The 23,486-nt window shown below is 60.8% G+C and overlaps 1 protein-coding gene across 1 annotated transcript in view; it reads left to right on the top strand.

Moving 5' to 3' along the window:
* LOC308187135 (solute carrier family 12 member 6-like) overlaps positions 1-23,473 on the top strand; it is a 29,134-nt gene extending 5,661 nt beyond the window's left edge. The window contains exons 5-23 of the mRNA XM_080609289.1: positions 5,395-5,541; positions 6,203-6,257; positions 6,804-6,934; positions 9,236-9,459; positions 9,533-9,654; positions 9,737-9,823; positions 9,917-10,015; positions 10,544-10,601; positions 11,511-11,685; positions 11,771-11,874; positions 11,974-12,072; positions 14,701-14,820; positions 16,635-16,727; positions 16,814-16,982; positions 19,309-19,504; positions 22,159-22,290; positions 22,444-22,538; positions 22,644-22,726; positions 23,270-23,473. Of these exons, the coding sequence (XP_080465415.1) occupies positions 5,395-5,541; positions 6,203-6,257; positions 6,804-6,934; positions 9,236-9,459; positions 9,533-9,654; positions 9,737-9,823; positions 9,917-10,015; positions 10,544-10,601; positions 11,511-11,685; positions 11,771-11,874; positions 11,974-12,072; positions 14,701-14,820; positions 16,635-16,727; positions 16,814-16,982; positions 19,309-19,504; positions 22,159-22,290; positions 22,444-22,538; positions 22,644-22,726; positions 23,270-23,471 (2,391 nt within the window). The 3' untranslated portion in view covers positions 23,472-23,473. The remainder of the gene's footprint in view (positions 1-5,394; positions 5,542-6,202; positions 6,258-6,803; positions 6,935-9,235; positions 9,460-9,532; positions 9,655-9,736; positions 9,824-9,916; positions 10,016-10,543; positions 10,602-11,510; positions 11,686-11,770; positions 11,875-11,973; positions 12,073-14,700; positions 14,821-16,634; positions 16,728-16,813; positions 16,983-19,308; positions 19,505-22,158; positions 22,291-22,443; positions 22,539-22,643; positions 22,727-23,269) is intronic.
* The last annotated feature ends 13 nt before the right edge of the window (positions 23,474-23,486 follow it).

Here is a 23,486-nt window from a genome sequence, read left to right as displayed (position 1 = left end):
GGGGATCCTAAAAGGGAAGGGGGGGAGACCCTAAAAGGGGAGACCCTAAAAGGGGAGACCCTAAAAGGGACCCTAAAAGGGGGGCGACCCTATAAGGGGCCCTATAGAGGGGGGGGGGGAAGGGACCCTATAAAGGGAGACCCTAAAAGGGGAGACCCTAAAAGGGGAGACCCTATAAGGGGCCCTATAAAGGGTGGGGGGAAGGGACCCTATAAAGGGGAGACCCCATAAAGGGAGGGACCCCAAAAAGGGTGGGGGGAGACCCTATAAAGGGGAGACCCTATAAAGGGGAGACCCTAAAAAGGGGAGACCCTATAAAGGGGATCCTAAAAGGGGGGAGACCCTATAAGCGGCCCTATAGAGGGGGGGGGGAAGGGACCCTAAAAGGGGAGACCCTAAAAGGGAGGGACCCCAAAAAGGGTGGGGGGAGACCCTATAAAGGGGAGACCCTAAAATGGGAGACCCTATAACGGGGAGACCCTATAAGGGGCCCTAAAAGGGGGGCGACCCTATAAGCGGCCCTAAAAGGGTGGGGGGAAGGGACCCTATAAAGGGGAGGCCCTATAAGGGGAGACCCTAAAAGGGGAGACCCTATAAAGGGAGGGACCCCAAAAAGGGTGGGGGGAGACCCTATAAAGGGGAGACCCTAAAAGGGGAGACCCTAAAAGGGGCGACCCTATAAGGGGGCGACCCTATAAATGGCCCTATAAAGGGTGGGGGGAAGGGACCCTATAAAGGGGAGACCCTATAAAGTGGAGACCCTATAAAGGGGATCCTAAAAGGGGAGACCCTAAAAGGGGAGACCCTATAAGGGACCCTAAAAGGGGGGCGACCCTATAAATGGCCCTATAAAGGGTGGGGGGAGACCCTATAAAGGGGAGACCCTAAAAGGGGAGACCCTAAAAGGGGGGCGACCCTATAAGGGGCCCTAAAGGGGGGGGGGAAGGGACCCTATAAAGGGGAGACCCTAAAAGGGGAGACCCTATAAAGGGAGGGACCCCAAAAAGGGTGGGGGGAAGGGACCCTAAAAGGGGAGACCCTATAAGGGACCCTAAAAGGGGGGCGACCCTATAAATGGCCCTATAAAGGGTGGGGGGAGACCCTATAAAGGGGAGACCCTATAACGGGGATCCTAAAAGGGAAGGGGGGGGAGACCCTAAAAGGGGAGACCCTAAAAGGGGAGACCCTAAAAGGGACCCTAAAAGGGGAGGCCCTATAAAGGGGAGACCCTATAAAGGGGAGACCCTATAAGGGACCCTAAAAGGGGGGCGACCCTATAAGGGACCATATAGAGGGGGGGGGAAGGGACCCTATAAAGGGGAGACCCTAAAAGGGGAGACCCTATAAGGGGCCCTAAAAGGGGGGCGACCCTATAAATGGCCCTATAAAGGGGGGGGGGAAGGGACCCCATAAAGGGGAGACCCTATAAGGGGAGACCCTATAAAGGGGACCCTAAAAGGGGAGACCCTAAAAGGGGAGGCCCTATAAAGGGGAGACCCTAAAAGGGGAGACCCTATAGGGGACCCTAAAAGGGGGGCGACCCTATAAGGGACCCTATAGAGGGTGGGGGGAAGGGACCCCATAAAGCGGAGACCCTATAAAGGGAGGGACCCCAAAAAGGGTGGGGGGAGACCCTATACAGGGGAGACCCTAAAAGGGACCCTAAAAGGGGGCGACCCTATAAGCGGCCCTATAGAGGGTGGGTGGAAGGGACCCCATAAAGGGGAGACCCTATAAAGGGGAGACCCTATAAAGGGGACCCTAAAAGGGGAGACCCTAAAAGGGGAGACCCTAAAAGGGGAGACCCTATAAGGGACCCTAAAAGGGGGGAGACCCTATAAATGGCCCTATAGAGGGTGGGGGGAGACCCTATAAAGGGGAGACCCTAAAAGCGGAGACCCTATAACAGGGAGACCCTATAAAGGGGCAACCCTATAAGGGGCCCTAAAAGGGGGGCGACCCTATAAATGGCCCTAAAAGGGGGGGGGGGGAAAGGAACCCTAAAAGGGGAGACCCTATAAAGGGAGGGACCCCAAAAAGGGTGGGGGGAGACCCTATAAAGGGGAGACCCTATAAAGGGGAGATCCTATAAGGGGACCTAAAAGGGGGCGACCCTATAAGGGACCCTAAAAGGGGAGACCCTATAAGGGACCCTAAAAGGGGGGTGACCCTATAAATGGCCCTATAGAGGGTGGGGGGAGACCCTATAAAGGGGAGACCCTAAAAGGGGAGATCCTATAAGGGGACCTAAAAGGGGGCGACCCTATAAGGGACCCTAAAAGGGGAGACCCTATAAGGGACCCTAAAAGGGGAGACCCTATAAAGGGACCCTAAAAGGGGGGAGACCCTATAAATGGCCCTATAGAGGGGGGGGGGAAGGGACCCTATAAAGGGGAGACCCTAAAAGGGGGGCGACCCTATAAGCGGCCCTATAGGGGGGGGGGGAAGGGACCCTAAAAGGGGAGACCCCAAAAGGGGAGACCCTATAAGGGACCCTAAAAGGGGGGCGACCCTATAAATGGCCCTATAAAGGATGGGGGGAAGGGACCCTATAAAGGGGAGGCCCTAAAAGGGGAGACCCTATAAGGGACCCTAAAAGGGGAGACCCTATAAATGGCCCTATAGAGGGGGGGGGGGAAGGGACCCTATAAAGGGGAGGCCCTAAAAGGGGAGACCCTATAAAGGGACCCTAAAAGGGGGGAGACCCTATAAATGGCCCTATAGAGGGGGGGGGGAAGGGACCCTATAAAGGGGAGACCCTAAAAGGGGAGACCCTATAAAGGGAGGGACCCCAAAAAGGGTGGGGGGAGACCCTATAAAGGGGAGACCCTAAAAGGGGGGCGACCCTATAAGCGGCCCTATAGAGGGGGGGGGGAAGGGACCCTAAAAGGGGAGACCCCAAAAGGGGAGACCCTATAAGGGACCCTAAAAGGGGGGCGACCCTATAAATGGCCCTATAGAGGGGGGGGGGAAGGGACCCTATAAAGGGGAGGCCCTAAAAGGGGAGACCCTATAAGGGACCCTAAAAGGGGGGAGACCCTATAAATGGCCCTATAGAGGGGGGGGGGGAAGGGACCCTAAAAGGGGAGACCCTAAAAGGGGCCCTAAAAGGGGAGGGGCGACCCTAAAACCCCGTAAGGGGGGGACCCCGGACCCTATAAGGGGGACCCGGGGGATATGGGGGAAACCCAGGGGTGCTTTTGGGGTTTTGGGGTCCTTTTGGGGTTTTTTTGGGGTTTTGGGGTCCTTTCGGGTTTTTTTTTGGGTTCCTTTTAGGGTTTTGGGGGGCCTTTTGGGGTTTTGGGGTTTCCTGGGGGATCCTTTTGGGGTTTTGGGGGTTTTTGGGGTTCCCTTTGGGGTTTTGGGGTCCTTTTGGGGTCCTTTTGGGGTTTTCGGATCCCGTTGGGTTTTTTTGGGTTCCTTTTGGGGTTTTGGGTTCCTTTTGGGGTTTTGGGGTCCTTTTGGGGTTTTTGGGTTCCCTTTGGGGTCTTGGGGTTCCCTTTGGGGTCTTGGGGTCCTTTTGGGGTCCTTTTGGGGTCCTTTTGGGGTTTTTGGGTTCCCTTTGGGGTCCTTTTGGGGTCCTTTTGGGGTCCTTTTGGGGTTTTTGGGTTCCCTTTGGGGTTTTGGGGTCCTTTTGGGGTTTTGGGGTCCTTTCGGGGTCCTTTTGGGGTCCTTTTGGGGTTTTTGCATCCCTTTGGGGTTTTTTTGGGTTCCTTTTAGGGTTTGGGGGGCCCTTTTGGGGTTTTTGGGTTTTCTGGGGGATCCTTTTGGGGTTTGGGGGGTTTTTGGGTTCCCTTTGGGGTTTTGGGGTCCTTTTGGGGTTTTGGGGTCCTTTTGGGGTCCTTTGGGGGTCCTTTCGGGGTCCTTTTGGGGTCCTTTTGGGGTTTTCAGATCCCTTTGGGGTTTTTTTGGGTTCCTTTTAGGGTTTTGGGTTCCCTTTGGGGTTTTTGGGGTTTCCTGGGGTATCCTTTTGGGGTTTTGGGGGTTTTTGGGGTTCCCTTTGGGGTTTTGGGGTCCTTTTGGGGTCCTTTTGGGGTTTTCGGATCCCGTTGGGTTTTTTTGGGTTCCTTTTGGGGTTTTGGGGTCCTTTTGGGGTTTTTGGGTTCCCTTTGGGGTCTTGGGGTTCCCTTTGGGGTCTTGGGGTCCTTTTGGGGTCCTTTTGGGGTTTTTGGGTTCCCTTTGGGGTTTTGGGGTCCTTTTGGGGTTTTGGGGTTCCCTTTGGGGTTTTGGGGTTCCCTTTGGGGTCTTGGGGTCCTTTTGGGGGTTTGGGGTCCTTTTGGGGTCCTTTTGGGGTCCTTTTGGGGTTTTTGGGGTCCCTTTGGGGTTTTGGGGTCCTTTTGGGGTTTTGGGGTCCTTTCGGGGTCCTTTTGGGGTCCTTTTGGGGTCCTTTTGGGGTCCTTTTGGGGTTTTTGGGTTCCCTTTGGGGTCCTTTTGGGGTCCTTTTGGGGTCCTTTTGGGGTTTTGGGGTCCTTTCGGGGTCCTTTTGGGGTCCTTTTGGGGTTTTTGCATCCCTTTGGGGTTTTTTTGGGTTCCTTTTAGGGTTTGGGGGGCCCTTTTGGGGTTTTTGGGTTTTCTGGGGGATCCTTTTGGGGTTTTGGGGGTTTTTGGGTTCCCTTTGGGGTTTTGGGGTCCTTTTGGGGTCCTTTTGGGGTCCTTTTGGGGTCCTTTTGGGGTCCTTTTGGGGTCCTTTTGGGGTTTTCAGTTCCCTTTGGGTTTTTTTGGGTTCCTTTTAGGGTTTGGGGGGCCCTTTTGGGGTTTTTGGGTTTCCTGGGGGATCCTTTTGGGGTTTTGGGGTTTTTGGGGTTCCCTTTGGGGTTTTTGGGTCCTTTTGGGGTCCTTTTGGGGTCATTTTGGGGTCCTTTTGGGATTTTGGGGTCCTTTTGGGGTTTTCGGATCCCTTTGGGGTTTTTTGGGGTTCCTTTTAGGGTTTTGGGTTCCCTTTGGGGTTTTTGGGTTTCCTGGGGGATCCTTTTGGGGTTTTGGGGGTTTTTGGGTTCCGTTCGGGGTTTTGGGGTCCTTTTGGGGTCCTTTTGGGGTCCTTTTGGGGTTTTCAGATCCCTTTGAGTTCTTTTAGGTTCCTTTTAGGGTTTTGGGGGCCCTTTGGGGGTTTTTGGGTTTTCTGGGGGTTCCCTTTGGGGTTTTTGGGTTCCCTTTGGGGTTTTGGGGTCCTTTTGCGGTCCTTTTGGGGTCCTTTTAGGGTTTTGGGATCCCTTTGGGTTTTTTGGGGTTCCTTTTAGGGTTTTGGGTTCCCTTTGGGGTTTTTGGGTTTTCTGGGGGATCCTTTTGGGGTTTTTGGGTTCCCTTTGGGGTTTTGGCTTCCCTTTCGGGTCATTCGGGGTTTTGGGGTCCCTTGGGGTTCCCTTTTGGGGCTGACGGGGCCGTTCGGGGCCGCAGCGGCGGGCGCTGGGCACGCTGCGCGGGGTGGCGGCGCCGTCGCTGCAGACGCTGCTGGGGCTGGTGCTGGTGCTGCGGCTGCCCTGGGCCGTGGGCTCTGGCGGCGTGCTGCAGGTCTGCGGGGTCGGCGTGCTGCTGGGCGCCTGCGTGAGTCCCGCGGGGCCGTTGTAGGGTTTTTATAGGGTCGGGGGCTTTTTGGGGTCAGGGTGGGGGGTTTGGGGTCACTACGGGGGGATTTGGGTAGAGAAAACGGGGCTCTAGGGGGTTACGGGGTCGGCGTGGTGCCGGGTGCTTGCGTGGGGGTTGTAGGGCCGTTGTAGGGTTTTTATAGGGTCGCGGGTTTTTTGGGGTTAGGATGGGGGATTTTGGGGTTTTATGGGGGGATTTGGGTAGAGAAAATGGGGGTCTAGGGTGTTATGGGGTCGGCGTGGTGCTGGGTGCTTGCGTGGGGGTTATAGGGCCGTTATAGGGTTTTTATAGGGACGGGGGCGTTTTGGGGTCAGGATGGGGGATTTGGGGGTTTTATGGGGGGATTTGGGTAGAGAAAATGGGGTTCTAGGGGGTCCTGGGGTTGGCGTGCTGCTGGGTGCTTGCGTGGGGGTTATAGGGCCGTTATAGGGTTTTTATAGGGTCGGGGGGGTTTTGGGGTCAGGATGGGGGGATTTGGGGGTTTTACGGGGGGAATTTTGGGGTTTTTGGGGTCTCTGGGGGGGGTTTTGGGGTCTCTGGGGGGTTTTGGGGTGGTTTTGGGGTGGTTTTGGGGGGGTTTTGGGGTGTTTTTAGGGTGCCCAGACGCGTCGCCCCGCAGGCCGTGCTCACCGCCCTGTCGCTCAGCGCCATCGCCACCAACGGGGGGGCCCCCGGTGAGCGGGGTCGGGGTTTGGGGGGGATTTGGGGGATTTTGGGGGGGTTTTGGGGGATTTGGGGTCTCTGGGGGGTTATTGGGGTATTTCGGGTCGGGGTATTGGGGGTGATTGCGGGGCATTTGGGGCGTTTTGGGAGTATTTAGGGGGTATTTGTGGGGTTGGGGGGTATTTTGGTTTTGGGGGGGGGATTTGTGGGGTATTTGGGGTATTTTAGTGGGGTTTTGGGGTATTTTTGTGGGTTTGGGGGATATTTTTGTGGGGTTTGGGGATATTTTTGTGGGTTTTGGGGTATTTTTGTGGGGTTTTGGGGTATTTTTGTGGGTTTGGGGGATATTTTTGTGGGTTTGGGGGTATTTTTGTGGGGTTTGGGGGTATTTTTGTGGGTTTGGGGGATATTTTTATGGGGTTTGGGGGTATTTTTGTGGGGTTTGGGGGTATTTTTGTGGGGTTTGGGGGTATTTCGGTGGGGTTTTGGGGCTCTTTGGGGTATCTTTGTGGGGTTCTGGGGTATTTGGGGTCACGGGGTGTTGCGGGGTGCCGCAGGGGGCGGCCCGCTGGCGCTGCTGTGGGGGGCGCTGGGCCCCGAGGCGGGGGGTGCGGTGGGGCTCTGCGCCTTCCTGGGGGCCGCCTTCGGGGCCGCCAGCGCCGCCCTGGGCGCCGCCGAGCTGCTGCTGGTAAGCTGGCCCTTTAAGGGGCGGGGCCTGCGGGGGGGGGGGGGGCGTGGCCTGCGGGGGGCGTGGTCAAGGGGAAAGTGGGAGGGGCTTGGAGGAGGGGGGTGTGGCCTGGTGGGGTGGGGCGGCCATCTTGGGTGTGGCCATTGGTGGGGAGCCATCGGGTGCGGCCATCTTGGGTGGGGCCGTTGGGGTGACCCGTCGAGGCAGCCATCTTGGGTGTGGTCATGCGGGAGGGGCATCAAGGGGGCGGCCATCTTGGGTGGGGCCATCTTGGGTGTGGCCGTTGGGGTGACCCCCCCCTCGAGGCAGCCATATTGGGTGTGGCCATTGTGGGAACCATCTTGGGTGTGGCCATCTTGGGCGTGGTCATCGGGGGAGCCACCATGGGGCGGCCATCTTGGGTGTGGCCATCGGGGTGACCCCTTGGGGCAGCCATCTTGGGTGGGGCCATCTTGGGTGGGGCCATCGGGTGACCAGCTTGGGGCAGCCATCTTGGGTGGGGCCATCTTGGGTGTGGCCATCGGGGCGACCCCTTGGGGCAGCCATCTTGGGTGGGGCCATCTTGGGTGTGGCCATCGGGGTGGCCCCTTGGGGCAGCCATCTTGGGTGGGGCCATCTTGGGTGGGGCCATCGGGGCGACCACCATGGGGCGGCCATCTTGGGTGGGGCCATCTTGGGTGGGGCCATCTTGGGTGGGGCCATCGGGGCGACCCCTTGGGGCAGCCATCTTGGGTGGGGCCATCTTGGGTGGGGCCATCGGGGCGACCACCATGGGGCAGCCATCTTGGGTGGGGCCATCTTGGGTGTGGCCATCGGGGTGGCCCCTTGGGGCAGCCATCTTGGGTGGGGCCATCTTGGGTGGGGCCATTGGGGCGACCACCATGGGGCGGCCATCTTGGGTGTGGCCATCTTGGGTGTGGCCATCGGGGTGGCCCCTTGGGGCAGCCATCTTGGGTTGGGCCATCTTGGGTGGGGCCATTGGGGCGACCACCATGGGGCGGCCATCCTGGGTGTGGCCATCTTGGGTGGGGCCATCGGGGTGACCCCTTGGGGCAGCCATCTTGGGTGTGGCCATCTTGGGTGTGGCCATCGGGGTGACCACCTTGGGGCAGCCATCTTGGGTGGGGCCATCTTGGGTGTGGCCATCGGGGCGACCCCTTGGGGCAGCCATCTTGGGTGGGGCCATCTTGGGCGTGGCCATCGGGGTGACCCCTTGGGGCGGCCATCTTGGGTGGGGCCATCTTGGGTGGGGCCATCTTGGGTGTGGCCATCGGGGTGACCCCTTGGGGCAGCCATCTTGGGTGTGGCTATCTTGGGTGGGGCCATTGGGGCGACCACCATGGGGCGGCCATCTTGGGTGGGGCCATCTTGGGGTGACCCCTTGGGGCAGCCATCTTGGGTGTGGCCATCTTGGGTGGGGCCATCGGGGTGACCACCTTCGGGCTGCCATCTTGGGTGGGGCCATCTTGGGTGTGGCCATCTTGGGTGGGGCCATTGGGGCGACCACCATGGGGCGGCCATCTTGGGTGTGGCCATCTTGGGTGTGGCCATCGGGGTGACCCCTTGGGGCAGCCATCTTGGGTGTGGCTATCTTGGGTGGGGCCATTGGGGCGACCACCATGGGGCGGCCATCTTGGGTGGGGCCATCTTGGGGTGACCCCTTGGGGCAGCCATCTTGGGTGTGGCCATCTTGGGTGGGGCCATCGGGGTGACCCCTTGGGGCAGCCATCTTGGGTGTGGCCATGGGGGTGACCCCTTGGGGCAGCCATCTTGGGTGGGGCCATCTTGGGTGTGGCCATCGGGGTGACCACCTTGGGGCAGCCATCTTGGGTGGGGCCATCTTGGGTGGGGCCATCTTGGGCGTGGCCATCGGGGTGACCACCTTGGGGCAGCCATCTTGGGTGGGGCCATCTTGGGTGGGGCCATTGGGGCGACCACCATGGGGCGGCCATCTTGGGTGTGGCCATCTTGGGTGTGGCCATCGGGGTGACCCCTTGGGGCAGCCATCTTGGGTGTGGCTATCTTGGGTGGGGCCATTGGGGTGACCCCTTGGGGCAGCCATCTTGGGTGGGGCCATCGGGGTGACCCCTTGGGGCAGCCATCTTGGGTGTGGCCATCTTGGGTGTGGCCATCGGGGCGACCCCTTGGGGCAGCCATCTTGGGCGTGGCCGTCTCGGGTGTGGTCACAGGGGGAGCCATCTTGGGTGTGGCTATCCTGTGGCGGCCATCTTGGGCGTGGCCATGGGGCGCCCCCCCCCCAGGGCGTCCACCTTGGCCGTGGCCGCAGCCGTGTCCCCGCAGGTGTACGTGGTGCCGCAGGCGGCCATCTTACCGGGCCACGGCCGCGGGGCCCTGCTGGCCAACGGCCGCGGCTACGGCTCGGGGCTCCTGGGCCTCCTGGGGCTGGGGGCCGCCGCGCCCCCCGCCGCCCGCGCCGCCCCCCTGGGCCCCGCCGGGCTCCTGCTGGCCCTGCTGGGGCTGCAGGCGGGCGCCCTCCGCGCCGCCCTGCCGGGGGCGCGCCCCACGTAAGTCCCTCCCCCTTTACCCAGAGCGATGCAAATGTATGCAAATTTATGCAAACGAGGCTATAACCCACAGGTTGTGCCTCCCGCAGCCCCCCGGCGGCCACCTCCAGCCCTGCCCCGCGCCGCGCCGCGGGGACAACGGCAGCGCCGCCCCCCTGCCGGCCGTACCGGGGCCCAGCGCCCGCCTGCTGGCCCGTGAGTCCCCCCCCGGGGGGCACTGGGGACGCCCCCCCGGAGCCCCCCGACCCTAAATCCGACCCTATATGCGATCCCGTAGGGAACCTGTGGCCCCCCGAGCCGCCCCTCGGCGACGCCGCCGCCACCTTCGGGCTCCTGCTGGGTCTCAGCCTCCCCACGGCCTCCGGTGGGTCCGGGCCCCCCGGCAGCCCTATAAGCCCCCCACCCCGCGGCCCTATAAGCCTTATAGGGCCGCCGTTATGCGTGTGTGTCCCTATAGGGGTGCTGTGGGGCTGCAGCCACGCCGGGGAGCTGCGCGACGCCGCCCACTCCATCCCCGCCGGTAGCTTCGGGGCCGCCGTCGGCAGCGCCTTGGGGTGCATCCGGGAGCCTAAATGGGAAAAGGGGGGGACCCCAAAATGGGAAAAGGGGACCCCAAAATGGAAAAGGGGGGCCCCAAAATGTAAAAGGGGGACCCCAAAATGTAAAAGGGGGGCCCGAAAATGTAAAAGGGGACCCGAAAACGGGGGGGAGGGGACCTAAAATGTGGAAAGGGGGCCCTAAAATGGTGGGGGGCCCCAAAATGGGGGTGGGGGGGCCCTAAAAGTGTGGGGGGGGGGCCCTAAAAGTGTGTGGGGGGGCCCTAAAATGTGAGGGGGGGACCCTAAAATGTTTGGGGGGACCCCAAAACGTGGGAGGGGGACCCTAAAACGTGAGTGGGGACCCTAAAATGGGGAAGGAAGGCCCTAAAGTGCGGGAAGAGGACCCCAAAATGTGGGAGGGGACCCTAAAATCGGGGTTGGGGGGGACCCTAAAAGGACGGGGGGGACCCCCTGAAGTGTCTTCGGGGGTGCGTTTTGGGGCCGGGCGCCCGTTTTTGGGGTTTTTTTTTTCCTTGACGGCGCAGACCTGAGCGCGGCCCTGCTGCTGGGGGCCTGCGTGGAGGGGCAGCTGCTGCGCGACAAGTGGGTGCCCGCGCGTCCCCACGGGGTCCCCAAATGCCCCCAGTGTCCCCAAGGGGTCCCCAAAACCCCCGGGGGGTCCCCGATGTCCCTACGGGGGTCCCCGGGGGGTCCCCGATGTCCCCAGGGAGTCCCCGGTATCCCCACGGTGGCCCTGTGGGTGGCCCTGATGTCCCTACGGGTGGCCCTGATGTCCCCATGGGTGTCCCCCTTCGTCCCCAAATGTCCCTTGGGGTGTCTCTACGGGTGTCCCCACGTCCCTGTGGTGTCCCCATGGGTGTCCCTAATGTCCCCAGGGTTCCCGTGGGTGTCCCCATGTCCTTACGGTGTCCCCCCAATGTCCTCACAGTGTCCCTACCGTTGTCCCCGTCCCTTCGGTGGCGTCCCCCCCTCCCTGCCCTGTCCCTGTAGATGTCCCCACACCCCTATACCGTGTCCCCACGTCCATATAGTGGCCCTATAAACGTCCCCGTGTCCCTATATTGTGTCCCCGTGCCCCCGTATCATGTCCCCGTGTCCCCGCACCGTGTCCCCGCGCCCCTATATCACCCCATATCCTGTCCCCGTGTCCCCACACCGTGTCCCCGCGCCCCTATATCACCCCGTATCGTGTCCCCGTGTCCCCACACCGTGTCCCCGCGCCCCTATATCACCCCATATCCTGTCCCCGTGTCCCCACACCGTGTCCCCGCGCCCCTATATCACCCCATATCCTGTCCCCGTGTCCCCACACCGTGTCCCCGCGCCCCTATATCACCCCGTATCGTGTCCCCGTGTCCCCACACCGTGTCCCCGCGCCCCTATATCACCCCATATCCTGTCCCCGTGTCCCCACACCGTGTCCCCGCGCCCCTATATCACCCCATATCCTGTCCCCCCCGCCCCGTATCACGTCCCCCTGTCCCCGTGCAGGTTCGGCTCGTCGCTGCGGGGCCGCCCGGTGCTGGCGGCGCTGTCGTGGCCGTCCCCGTGGCTGCCGCTGGCGGGGGCGCTGCTGGCGGCGGGGGGCGCGGGGCTGCAGGCGCTGGCGGGGGGCTCGCGGCTCCTGCGGGGCCTGGCCCGGGCCCGCGCCCTCCCCCTGCCCCCCGTGAGTGGCCCCCCCCCCTTCCCCTTCCTCATGACGTCACCGCCCGGGCGGCGGCGGCGCGATGACGTCGTCGGTGATGTCACAGGCGCTGGGGCGCGGCGAGCTGTGGCCGCTGGCGGTGACGGCGGCGGTGGCGGAGCTGGGCGTGCTGCTGGGCTCCATCGACCTGGTGGCGCCCGTCCTGTCCGTGTGGGTGGCCCTGTCCCCTCCTTCTGACGTCATCGCGATGACGTCACGCCCTCTCGGTGACGTCACGGTCCCCCGCGTGACGTCATGACCCTCCCCCAGGTTCTCGCTCACCGCCTACCTGTGCCTCAACCTGGCCTGCGCCATGCAGGGGCTGCTGACGGCGCCCGGCTGGAACCCGCGCTGCCGCCTCTACCACTGGTGAGCCGCGGCCCCCAAATGTCCCCAAAGTGTCCCCAAAATATCCCCAACGTGTCCCCCAAATGTCCCCAAGGTGGCCCTGAAATATCCCCAAAGTGTCCCCAAAATATCCCCAACATGGCCCCAAAATGTCCCCAAGGTGGCCCCAAAATATCCCCAACGTGTCCCCCAGATGTCCCCAAGGTGGCCCCAAAATATCCCCAACGTCTCCCCAAAATGTCCCCAAAGTATCCCCAAAATATCCCCAACGTGTCCCCCAAATGTCCCCAAGGTGGCCCCGAAATGTCCCCAAAGTGTCCCCAAAATATCCCCAACGTGTCCCCGAAATATCCCCAACGTGTCCCCGTAATATCCCCAACGTGGCCCCAAAATATCCCCAACGTGTCCCCAAAATATCCCCAAGGTGGCCCCCAAATATCCCCAACGTCTCCCCCAAATGTCCCCAAGGTGGCCCCCAAATATCCCCAACGTCTCCCCCAAATGTCCCCAAGGTGGCCCCAAAATATCCCCAACGTCTCCCCCAGATATCCCCAAGGTGGCCCCGAAATATCCCCAACGTGGCCCCGTAATATCCCCAACGTGGCCCCAAATTGTCCCCAAAGTGTCCCCAAAATATCCCCAACGTGTCCCCCAGATGTCCCCAAGGTGGCCCCAAAATATCCCCAACGTCTCCCCAAAATGTCCCCAAAGTATCCCCAAAATATCCCCAACGTGTCCCCCAAATGTCCCCAAGGTGGCCCCGAAATGTCCCCAAAGTGTCCCCAAAATATCCCCAACGTGTCCCCGAAATATCCCCAACGTGTCCCCGTAATATCCCCAACGTGTCCCCAAAATATCCCCAACGTGGCCCCAAAATGTCCCCAAAGTGTCCCCAAAATATCCCCAACGTGTCCCCGAAATATCTCCAACGTGGCCCCAAAATATCCCCAACGTGCCCCCCAAATGTCCCCAAGGTGGCCCCAAAATATCCCCAACGTGTCCCCGTAATATCCCCAACGTGGCCCCCAAATGTCCCCAAGGTTCCCCCAAAATATCCCCAACGTGTCCCCCAAATGTCCCCAAGGTGGCCCTGAAATATCCCCAAAGTGTCCCCAAAATATCCCCAACATGGCCCCAAAATGTCCCCAAAGTGTCCCCAAAATATCCCCAACGTGTCCCCCAGATGTCCCCAAGGTGGCCCCGAAATATCCCCAACGTGGCCCCGTAATATCCCCAACGTGGCCCCAAATTGTCCCCAAAGTGTCCCCAAAATATCCCCAACGTGTCCCCCAGATGTCCCCAAGGTGGCCCCAAAATATCCCCAACGTGGCCCCCAAATGTCCCCAACGTGGCCCCGAAATATCCCCAAAGTGTCCCCAAAATATCCCCAACGTGTCCCCCAGATGTCCCCAAGGTGGCCCCGAAATATCCCCAACGTGGCCCCGTAATATCCCCAACGTGGACCCAAATTGTCCCCAAAGTGTCCCCAAAATATCCCCAACGTGTCCCCCAAATGTCCCCAAGGTGGCCCCCAAATGTCCCCAAGGTGGCCCCAAAATATCCCCAATGTGGCCCCCAAATGTCCCCAAGGTGGCCCCGAAATATCCCCAACGTGGCCCCAAAATGTCCCCAGAGCGTCCCGAAAACGGACCCAAAGTTACCCCGAAACGTCCCCTACGTGTCCCCAAAGTGTCCCCAACGTGTCCCCAACGTGTCCCCAAAATATCCCCCAAATGTCCTGAAATTATACTCAAACTTACCCCAAAATGTCCCCAAGGTGTCCCCAACATGTCCTCAAAGTGTCCCCGAAGTATCCTGAACGCGTCCCCAACGTGGCCCCAGAGTGTCCCTAAAACGTCCCCAAAGGTGTCCCCAAAACATCCCCAGGGTGTCCCCAAAGTGTCTTTGGAGTGTCCCCAACACGTCCCCGATGTCCCCAACACGTCCCCGATGTCCCCAACGTGTCCCCGATGTCCCCAACGTGTCCCCAACGTGTCCCCAACGTGTCCCCAACGTGTCCCCAATACGTCCCCGATGTCCCCAACGTGTCCCCAACGTGTCCCCAACACGTCCCCGATGTCCCCAACACGTCCCCGATGTCCCCAACACGTCCCCGATGTCCCCAACGTGTCCCCAACGTGTCCCCAACGTGTCCCCAACGTGTCCCCAATACGTCCCCGATGTCCCCAACGTGTCCCCAACGTGTCCCCAACACGTCCCCGATGTCCCCAACACGTCCCCGATGTCCCCAACACGTCCCCGATGTCCCCAACGTGTCCCCAACGTGTCCCCAACACGTCCCCGATGTCCCCAACACGTCCCCAAGGTGTCCCCAACACGTCCCCGATATCCCCAACGTGTCCCCAACGTGTCCCCAACACGTCCCCGATGTCCCCAACACGTCCCCGATATCCCCAACGTGTCCCCAACGTGTCCCCAACACGTCCCCGATGTCCCCAACACGTCCCCGATGTCCCCAACGTGTCCCCAACGTGTCCCCGATGTGCCCAATGTGTCCCCAACTTCCTCAACGCGTCCCTCATGTCCCCAACATCCCCGATGACCCCAAGGCGTCCCCAACATCCCCGACATGTCCCCAACATGTCCCCGATGTCCCCGATGTCCCCGACGTGTCCCCGCTGTCCCCAGGGCGGTGTCGCTGGCGGGCGCGGGGCTGTGCCTGGCCCTGATGTTCGCCACCTGCTGGTTCTACGCCCTGCCGGCGCTGGGCATGGCGGGCATGGCCTACACCTACGCCGACCTACAGGGGTGAGCCGCGCCCCCTCGGGTCCCCTCCTGTCCCCAAGGGTCCCCACGGGTCCCATTTTGTCCCTTTTGGGTCTAATTTTGTCCCTTTTGGCTCCCTTTTCGTCCCCTTCGGGTCCCATTTCATCCCCTCAGGCCGCCATTTTGTCCCGTCAGGCCGCCATTTTGTGTCCCCTCAGGGCACCTTTTTGTCCCCTTTGGGTCCCGTTTTGTCCCCTTTGGGTCCCTTTTGGTCCCCTTCTGTCCCCTTCAGGCACCAGTTTTTCCCCTTTGGGTCCCATTTTCCCCTCTTTTCACCCCATTTTTACCCCCTCCGGGCACCATTTCTCCCCACAGCATTCCCCCTTCCCTCCCCTTCTCCCACCCCAAATCCCCTATAATGCCCCCCCAATTCCCCCCCAAATCCCATTATCTCCCCCCATGACTCCATTATCTCCCCCCAGAATCCCCTTATAGCCCCCCAAATCCTCCCCAACCCCATTATTCCCCCCATAACCCCGTTATCTCCCCCCTTAACTCCATTATTTCCTCCATAACCCCCTCTAACCCCCCTAAAACCACATTATCTTCCCCCATAACCCCATTATTTCCCCCCGTACCCTGTTATCTCACCCCATAACCCCATTATCTCACCCCATAACCCCATTATCTCACCCCATAACCCCATTATCTCACCCCATAACCCCATTATTTTCCCCCGTAACCCCCTTCTAACCCCCTAAAACCCCATTATTTTCCCCAAACCCCGTTATCTCCCCCCTTAACTCCATTATTTCCTCCATAACCCCCTCTAACCCCCCTAAAACCACATTATCTTCCCCCATAACCCCATTATTTCCCCCCGTACCCTGTTATCTCACCCCATAACCCCATTATCTCACCCCATAACCCCATTATTCCCCCCATAACCCCATTATCTCCCCCCATAACCCCATTATTTTCCCCCGTAACCCCCTTCTAACCCCCTAAAACCCCATTATTTGCCCCAAACCCCGTTATCTCCCCCCATAACCCCATTATTTCCCCCATAACCCCCTTCTAACCCCCCTGAAGCCCCATTATCTCCCCCCATAACCCCATTATTTCCCCCCAAACCCCATTATCTCACCCCATAACCCCATTATTTCCCCCCAAACCCCATTATCTCACCCCATAACCCCATTATTTCCCCCCAAACCCCATTATCTCACCCCATAACCCCATTATTTTCCCCAAACCCCATTATCTCCCCCCATAACCCCATTATTTCCCCCATAACCCCCTTCTAACCCCCTGAAGCCCCATTATCTCCCCCCAGAACCCCATTATTTCCCCCCAAACCCCATTATCTCACCCCATAACCCCATTATCTCCCCCCATAGCCCCATTGTTTCCCCCCATACCCCGCCATAACCTCCCGTAACCCCCTTCTAACCCCCTAAAACCCCATTATTTTCCCCAAACCCCGTTATCTCCCCCCATAACCCCATTATTTCCCCCATAACCCCCTTCTAACCCCCTGAAGCCCCATTATCTCCCCCCATAACCCCATTATTTCCCCCCAAACCCCATTATCTCACCCCATAACCCCATTATCTCACCCCATAACCCCATTATCTCCCCCCAGAACCCCATTATTTCCCCCCATACCCCGCCATAACCTCCCGTAACCCCCTTATACCTCCCTAAAACCCCATTATTTCCCCCCAAGCCCTCTTCCGACCCCCTAAAACCCCGTTATACCCCCCCAAATCCCCCCGTAAGCCCCCCAAGCCCCCCCCCAACCCCCCTAAATCCCCCCCAAACCCCATAACTAACCCCCAAATCCCCCCCCCCAGCGCCCCCTCGGAGTGGGGCGAGGGCTTCCGCTCCCTGCCCCTGAGCGCCGCCCTGGCGGCCCTACGGCACCTGGAGCAGCGCCCGCCGCGGCGGTGAGTGGGGTCGGGCTGTGGGGTGGGGGTCCCCCGGCCCCTCCCGGCCCCGTACCCCGACCCTAAATCCTTTCGGGGGCCCGCAGGCCCCAGCTGCTGGTGCTGCTGAAGCTGGACGCCGAGCTGCGGGTCACCCAGCCCCAGCTGCTGGCCCTGGCCGCCCAGCTGCGGGCCGCCGGCGGGCTGACGGTGGCCGCCTCCGTGCTGCCGGGGGACGTGCTGCAGGCCAGGGAGCGCGTCAGGGCCGCCGAGCAGGTAGGGCACTGGGAAACCCCGTAAAAAGCCCATAAAACCCCACAGAACCCCATAGAACCCCATAGAACCCCATTAAATCCCATAAAAACCCATAGAACTCCATAAAAATCACATAAAAACCCATAGAACACCATAAAATCCCATAAAACCCCATAGAACCCCATTAAATCCCATAAAACCCCATAGAACCCCATAGAACCCCATTAAATCCCATAAAACCCCATAGAAACCATAAAACCCCATAGAACCCCATAGAACCCCATAGAACCCCATAGAACCCCATAAAATCCCATAAAACCCCATAAAACCCCATTAAATCCCATAAAAACCCACAAAACCCCATTAAATCCCATCAAACCCCATAGAACCTCATAAAACCCCATAGAACCCCATAGAACCCCATAAAATCCCATAAAACCCCATAGAACCCCATTAAATCCCATAGAACCCCATAGAACCCCATAAAATCCCATAGAACCCCATAAAATCCCATAGAATCCCATAAAATCCCATAAAACCCCATAAAATCCCATAAAAACCCATAGAACCCCATTAAATCCCATAAAACCCCATAGAACCCCATAGAACCCCATAAAACCCCATAGAACCCTATAAAATCCCATAAAACCCCATAGAACTCCCTAAAAATCACAGAAAAACCCCTAGAAGCCCATAAAGTCTCACAGAACCCCATAAAAATCCCATAAAACCCCATAGAACCCCATAGAAACACATGAAATCGCATAAAATCCCAGAGAATCCCATTAAATCCCAGAGAACCCCATAGAACCCGTAGAACCCCATTAAATCCCGTGGAACCCCATAGCGCCCCATAGCGCCCCATAGTGCCCCGTAGTGTCCTGTAGTGCCCCACAACACCCCATAGCCCCCCAGTAATGCCCCATAGCCCCCCCTAGTGACCCCGTAACACCCCGTAGTGCCCCATAACACCCCATAGCCCCCCATAACACCCCCTAGTGACCCCGTAACACCCCTTAGTGACCCCATAACGCCTGCTAGTGACCCCATAGCCCCCCCATATCCCCCCATAACACCCCCTAGCGACCCCATAACACCCCCTAGTGACCCCATTACACCCCTTAGTGACCCCGTAGCCCCCCATAACACCCCCTAGTGACCCAATAACTCCCCCTAGTGACCCCGTAACACCCCATAGCCCCCCCATATCCCCCCATAGCCCCCCCTAGTGACCCCGTAACACCTCCTAGTGACCCCATAACTCCCCCTAGTGACCCCGTAACACCCCTTAGTGACCCCATAGCCCCCCCATATCCCCCCGTAACTTCCCCTAGTGACCCTGTAACACCCCTTAGTGACCCCATAACTCCCTGTAGTGACCCCATAACACCCCCTAGCGACCCCATAACACCCCTTAGTGACCCCATAACCCCCCATAGCCCCCCCATATCCCCCCATATCCCCCCCTAGTGACCCCATAACCCCCCATATCCCCCCATATCCCCCCATAACTCCCCCTAGTGACCCCATAACGCCTCCTAGTGACCCCATAACACCCCATAGCCCCCCCATAACACCTCCTAGTGACCCCATAACACCCCATAGCCCCCCCATAACACCTCCTAGTGACCCCATAACACCCCTTAGTGACCCCATAACGCCCCATAGCCCCCCCATATCCCCCCATAACTCCCCCTAGTGACCCCATAACACCCCTTAGTGACCCCATAACTCCCCCTAGTGACCCCATAACTCCCCCTAGTGACCCCATAGCACCCCGTAGTGACCCCATAACACCCCATAGCCCCCCCATATCCCCCCATAACTCCCCTAGTGACCCCATAACACCCCTTAGTGACCCCATAACACCCCCTAGCTACCCCATAACACCCCCCTAGCGACCCCATAACACCCCTTAGTGACCCCATAACCCCCCATAGCCCCCCCATAGCCCCCCATAACACCCCCTAGTGACCCCATAACACCCCCTAGTGACCCCATAACTCCCTGTAGTGACCCCATAGCCCCCCCATATCCCCCCATAGCCCCCCCTAGTGACCCCGTAACACCTCCTAGTGACCCCATAACACCCTGTACTGACCCCATAACCCCCCATAACACCCCCATATCCCCCCATAACACCTCCTAGTGACCCCATAAACTCCCCCTAGTGACCCCGTAACACCCCTTAGTGACCCCATAGCCCCCCCATATCCCCCCATAACTCCCCCTAGTGACCCCATAACACCCCCTAGTGACCCCATAACACCCTGTAGTGACCCCATAACCCCCCCCCCCCGACCCCACAACGCCCCCCGACCCCATAACCCCCTCCGTAACCCCGCAGGCGCTGCGGGGGGCGCTGGCGGGGCGCGCTGCGGGGGCTTCGTGCAGGTGCTGGCGGCCGGGCGGAGCGCGCGAGGGGCTGGCGGCGCTGGTGCAGGGCTGCGGCCTGGGGGCCCTGCGCCCCGACACCGTCCTGCTCGGCTGGCCCCGGGGCTGGCGCCGCCGCGACGACCCCGCCGCCGCCCGCGACTTCGTGGGTACGGGGGGGTTACGGGGGGGTTTATGGGGATTTGGGGGGGTTATGGGTGGTTATAGGGTGGTTACGGGGGGATTTGGGGGGGTTATGGGGGGATTTGGGAGGTTATGGGGTGGTTATCGGGGGAGTTTTGGGACTGTAATGGGGTTATAATGGGGTTTTGGGGAGGGAATGGGGGTTATAGGATGGTTATGGGGGGATTTGGGGGGGTTATGGGGGGATTTGGGGCGGGTTATGGGGGGATTTGGGGGGGTTTGGGGGGTTATGGGGGGATTTGGGGGGTTATGGGGGGATTTGGGGGGGTTTATGGGGTGGTTATGGGGGGATTTGGGGGGTTATGGGGGGGTTTGGGGCGGGTTATGGGTGGTTATGGGGGATTAGGGGGGTTATGGGGGGGTTATGGGGATTTGGGGGGCGTTATGGGTGGTTATGGGGGGGTTATGGGGGGATTTGGGGGGTTACGGGGGGTTATGGGGGGATTTGGGGGGTTACGGGGGGATTTGGGGGGGGTATGGGGTGGTTATGGGGGGATTTGGGGGGGTTTATGGGAGGTTATAGGGTGGTTACGGGGGGATTTGGGGAGTTATGGGGGGGTTATGGGGAGGGAATGAGGGTTATAGGGTGGTTATGGGGGGATTTGGGGGGTTATGGGGGGGATTTGGGGGGGTTTATGGGGATTTGGGGGGCATTATGGGTGGTTACGGGGGAGTTATGGGGGGATTTGGGGGGTTATGGGGTGGTTATGGGGGATTTGGGGGGGTTATAGGGTGATTATCGGGGGAGTTTTGGGGCTGTAATGGGGTTTTGGGGGGTTATAATGGGGTTATGGGGAGGGAATGGGGGTTACAGGGTGGTTATGGGGGGATTTGGGGGAGTTACGGGGGGGTTTGGGGGAGTTACGGGGGGGTTTGGGGGGGTTATGGGGTGGTTATGGGGGGATTTGGGGGTTTATAGGGTGGTTATGGGGGATTTGGGGGGATTTGGGGGGTTATAGGGTGGTTATCGGGGAACTTGGGGAGTTTTGGGGGGTTATAATGGGGTTTTGGGGGGTATAATGGGGTTGGGGGGGCTATAGGGGAGTTTGGGGGGGGTATAATGGGGTTATGGGGGGGTATAATGGGGTTATGGGGGGGGTTTGGGGGAGGTTATGGGGGGATTGGGGGATTAAGGGGGGGTTTTGGGGGAGTTGGGAGGGTCGGGGGGAGGCTGGAGGGGGGGTTTGTGGGGTCTCTGGGCAGGGGGGGTGGTTATAGGGCCGGTGTCTGTCCCCCCCCCCCCCCCCCCAGAGCTGCTGCGGGTGGCGGCGGCCGGTGGCCGGGCCCTGCTGGTGGCCAAGGGGCCGCTGGGGGCCGGGGCGCCGGGGGGGTCCCTGGACGTGTGGTGGGGTGGTGGGGCGACGGGCGGCTGCTCACCCTGCTGCCCCTGCTGCTGCGCCAGCACCCGGTGCGTGGGGCTTGGTGGGGTCGGGGGGGGGGTTTGGGGTGCTTTATGGGGTTTGGGGGGGTCTGGGGGTGGGTCGGGGGGGTATATTGGGGGTTGGGGGGGGGTATATTGGGGGGTTGGGGGGGGGTTACGGGGGCTTTGGGGGGAGATATTGGGGGCTTTGGGGGGGCATATGGGGTGGTGTATGGGGGGTTATGGGGGATTATGGGGTGGTTTCTGGGGTTTTGGGGTGCTTTATGGGGTTTGGGGGGGGTCTTGGGGTGGGTCAGGGGGTGGTATATTGGGGGGTTGGGGGTGGTATATTGGGGGTTGGGGGGGTTACGGGGGCTTTGGGGGGGCGATATTGGGGGATATGGGGGGTTTGGGGGGCATATGGGGTGGTGTATGGGGGGGTTATGGGGTGGTTTAGGGGTTTTGGGGGGCGTTATGGGGTTTTGGGGGTCCGGGGGGTGGGTTATGGGAGGCGAGGGGATGGTATATTGGGGGTGGTATATTGGGGGTTATGGGGGGTTATGGGGGGGTTATGGGGTGGTTTCTGGGGTTTTGGGGTGGCTTACGGGGTTTGGGGGGTCTTGGGGTGGGTCAGGGGGTGGTATATTGGGGGTTGGGGGGGGTTATGGGGGGTTATGGGGGATTTTGGGGGGTTATGGGGTGGTTTCTGGGGTTTTGGGTGGGGTTGTGGCATTTTGGGGGGCTGGGGGTATATGGTATATGGGGGTTGGGGGTGGTATGTTGGGGGTTCTGTGGGGTCCTATGGGGCTGTGTGGGTTCCTATGGGTTCCTATGGGTCCGTACGGGCATTTATTGGCTCCGTGTGGGTGTTTATGGGGCCTGTGCGGGTATTTATGGGTCCGTACCGGTACTGATGGGGTCTGTAGGGGTACTTATGGGGTCTGTAGGGGTACTTGTGGGGTCTGTAGGGGTATTTATGGGGTCTGTAGGGGTACTTATGGGGTCTGTAGGGGTATTTATGGGGTCTGTAGGGGTGTTTATGGGGTCTGTAGGGGTACTGGTGGGGTCTGTAGGGGTATTTATGGGGTCTGTAGGGGTACTTGTGGGGTCTGTAGGGGTAACTTGTGGGGTCTGTAGGGGTGTTTATGGGGTCTGTAGGGGTACTTGTGGGGTCTGTAGGGGTACTTGTGGGGTCTGTAGGGGTACTGGTGGGGCCCGCACGGGCGCTGACGGGGTCGCTGTGTGCACCCCCGGCCCCAGGCGTGGCGCGGCTGCCCGCTGCGGCTCTTCGCGGTGGCGCTGCTGGAGGACAACAGCCTGGCCCTGGGCCGCCTGCTGCAGGCCTTTGCCCAGCGCCTCCGCCTGCCGGCCCGCACCGAGGTGGTCGAGCTGGTGGGTAACCCCCTCCCCCCCCCCCGGCGTCACGCCGACGTCGCCGTCGTGACGTCGCGAGCGACGCCGACGCCGTGACGTCGCTCGCGACGTCGCCGCCGTGACGTCGCCCGCGACGCCGACGCCGTGACGTCACGCGCGCCGCCGCCGCAGCACGACAGCGACGTCTCCGCGTACACGTACGAGCGCACGCTGATGATGGAGAGCAGCGCTCGCGCATGCTGCGCCAGATGCGCCTGGCGCGCCAGGTGACGTCACTAGCCACGCCCCCTCTCTGACCACGCCCCCCCTCCCCGTGACCACGCCCCCTCGTGACCGCGTGACGTCACATCCGCCACCCCCCCACCCCGCAGGCCTGGCACGGCTCCGCCCCCCCCAGCGGAGGGGAGGAGGAGGAGGGGGGGGGAGGGGGCGGCCCCCGGCCGGGCCCCAGCCCGTGAGTGGTACTGGGATATACTGGGAGGGGACTGGGATATACTGGGAGGGGCTGGGAGGGGCTGGGAGGGGATTCTGGGGGGCTGGGAGGGACTGCGATATACTGGGAGGGGACTGGGGGGGACTGGGTGGGACTTGGGGGGGATTAGGGGATACTGCGTGGGACTGGGAGGCACTGGGATGTACTGGGAGGATATCAGGGGCTACTGGGAAGGGACTTGGGGGGGTACTGGGACATACTGGGAGGCACTGGGACATACTGGAAGGGGACTGGGGGGTACTGGGAAGGGACTGGGGGTTACTGGGAGGCACTGGGATGGACTGGGAGGGGCTTGGGGGGGTACTGGGAGGCACTGGGATGGACTGGGAGGCACTGGGAGGGGCTTGGGGGGTACTGGGAGGCACCGGGGTATACTGGGAAGGGACTGGGATGGACTGGGAGGGACTGGGGCGGGCCCGGGGGGCCGTTCACGGGCCCGTACCGACCCGTACTGGTCCGTACTGGTCGGTACTGGTCGGTACTGGTCCGTACTGGTGCCCGCAGCACCAACGTGCGGCGCATGCACGCGGCCGAGCGGCTGAACGAGGCCATGGGGCGGCGCTCGGCGGGGGCGCGCCTGGTGCTGCTCGACCTGCCGGCCCCGCCCCCCGCCTCGCCCCGCCCCCGTGACGACAACTGTATCCATGGCGACGGGCGCGGCGTCCCTGGCAACGGGGGCAGACTTCGCCGCGGCACCCGTTGCTAGGACGGCCAGGCCCGT

The sequence above is a fragment of the Anser brachyrhynchus genome (genome assembly GCF_964034855.1).
Source record: "Anser brachyrhynchus genome assembly, contig: SCAFFOLD_514, whole genome shotgun sequence".
Taxonomy (NCBI): Eukaryota; Metazoa; Chordata; class Aves; order Anseriformes; family Anatidae; genus Anser; species Anser brachyrhynchus.
Note: the sequence above shows the minus strand (reverse complement) of the source record. Positions and strands in the feature narration are given on the sequence as shown.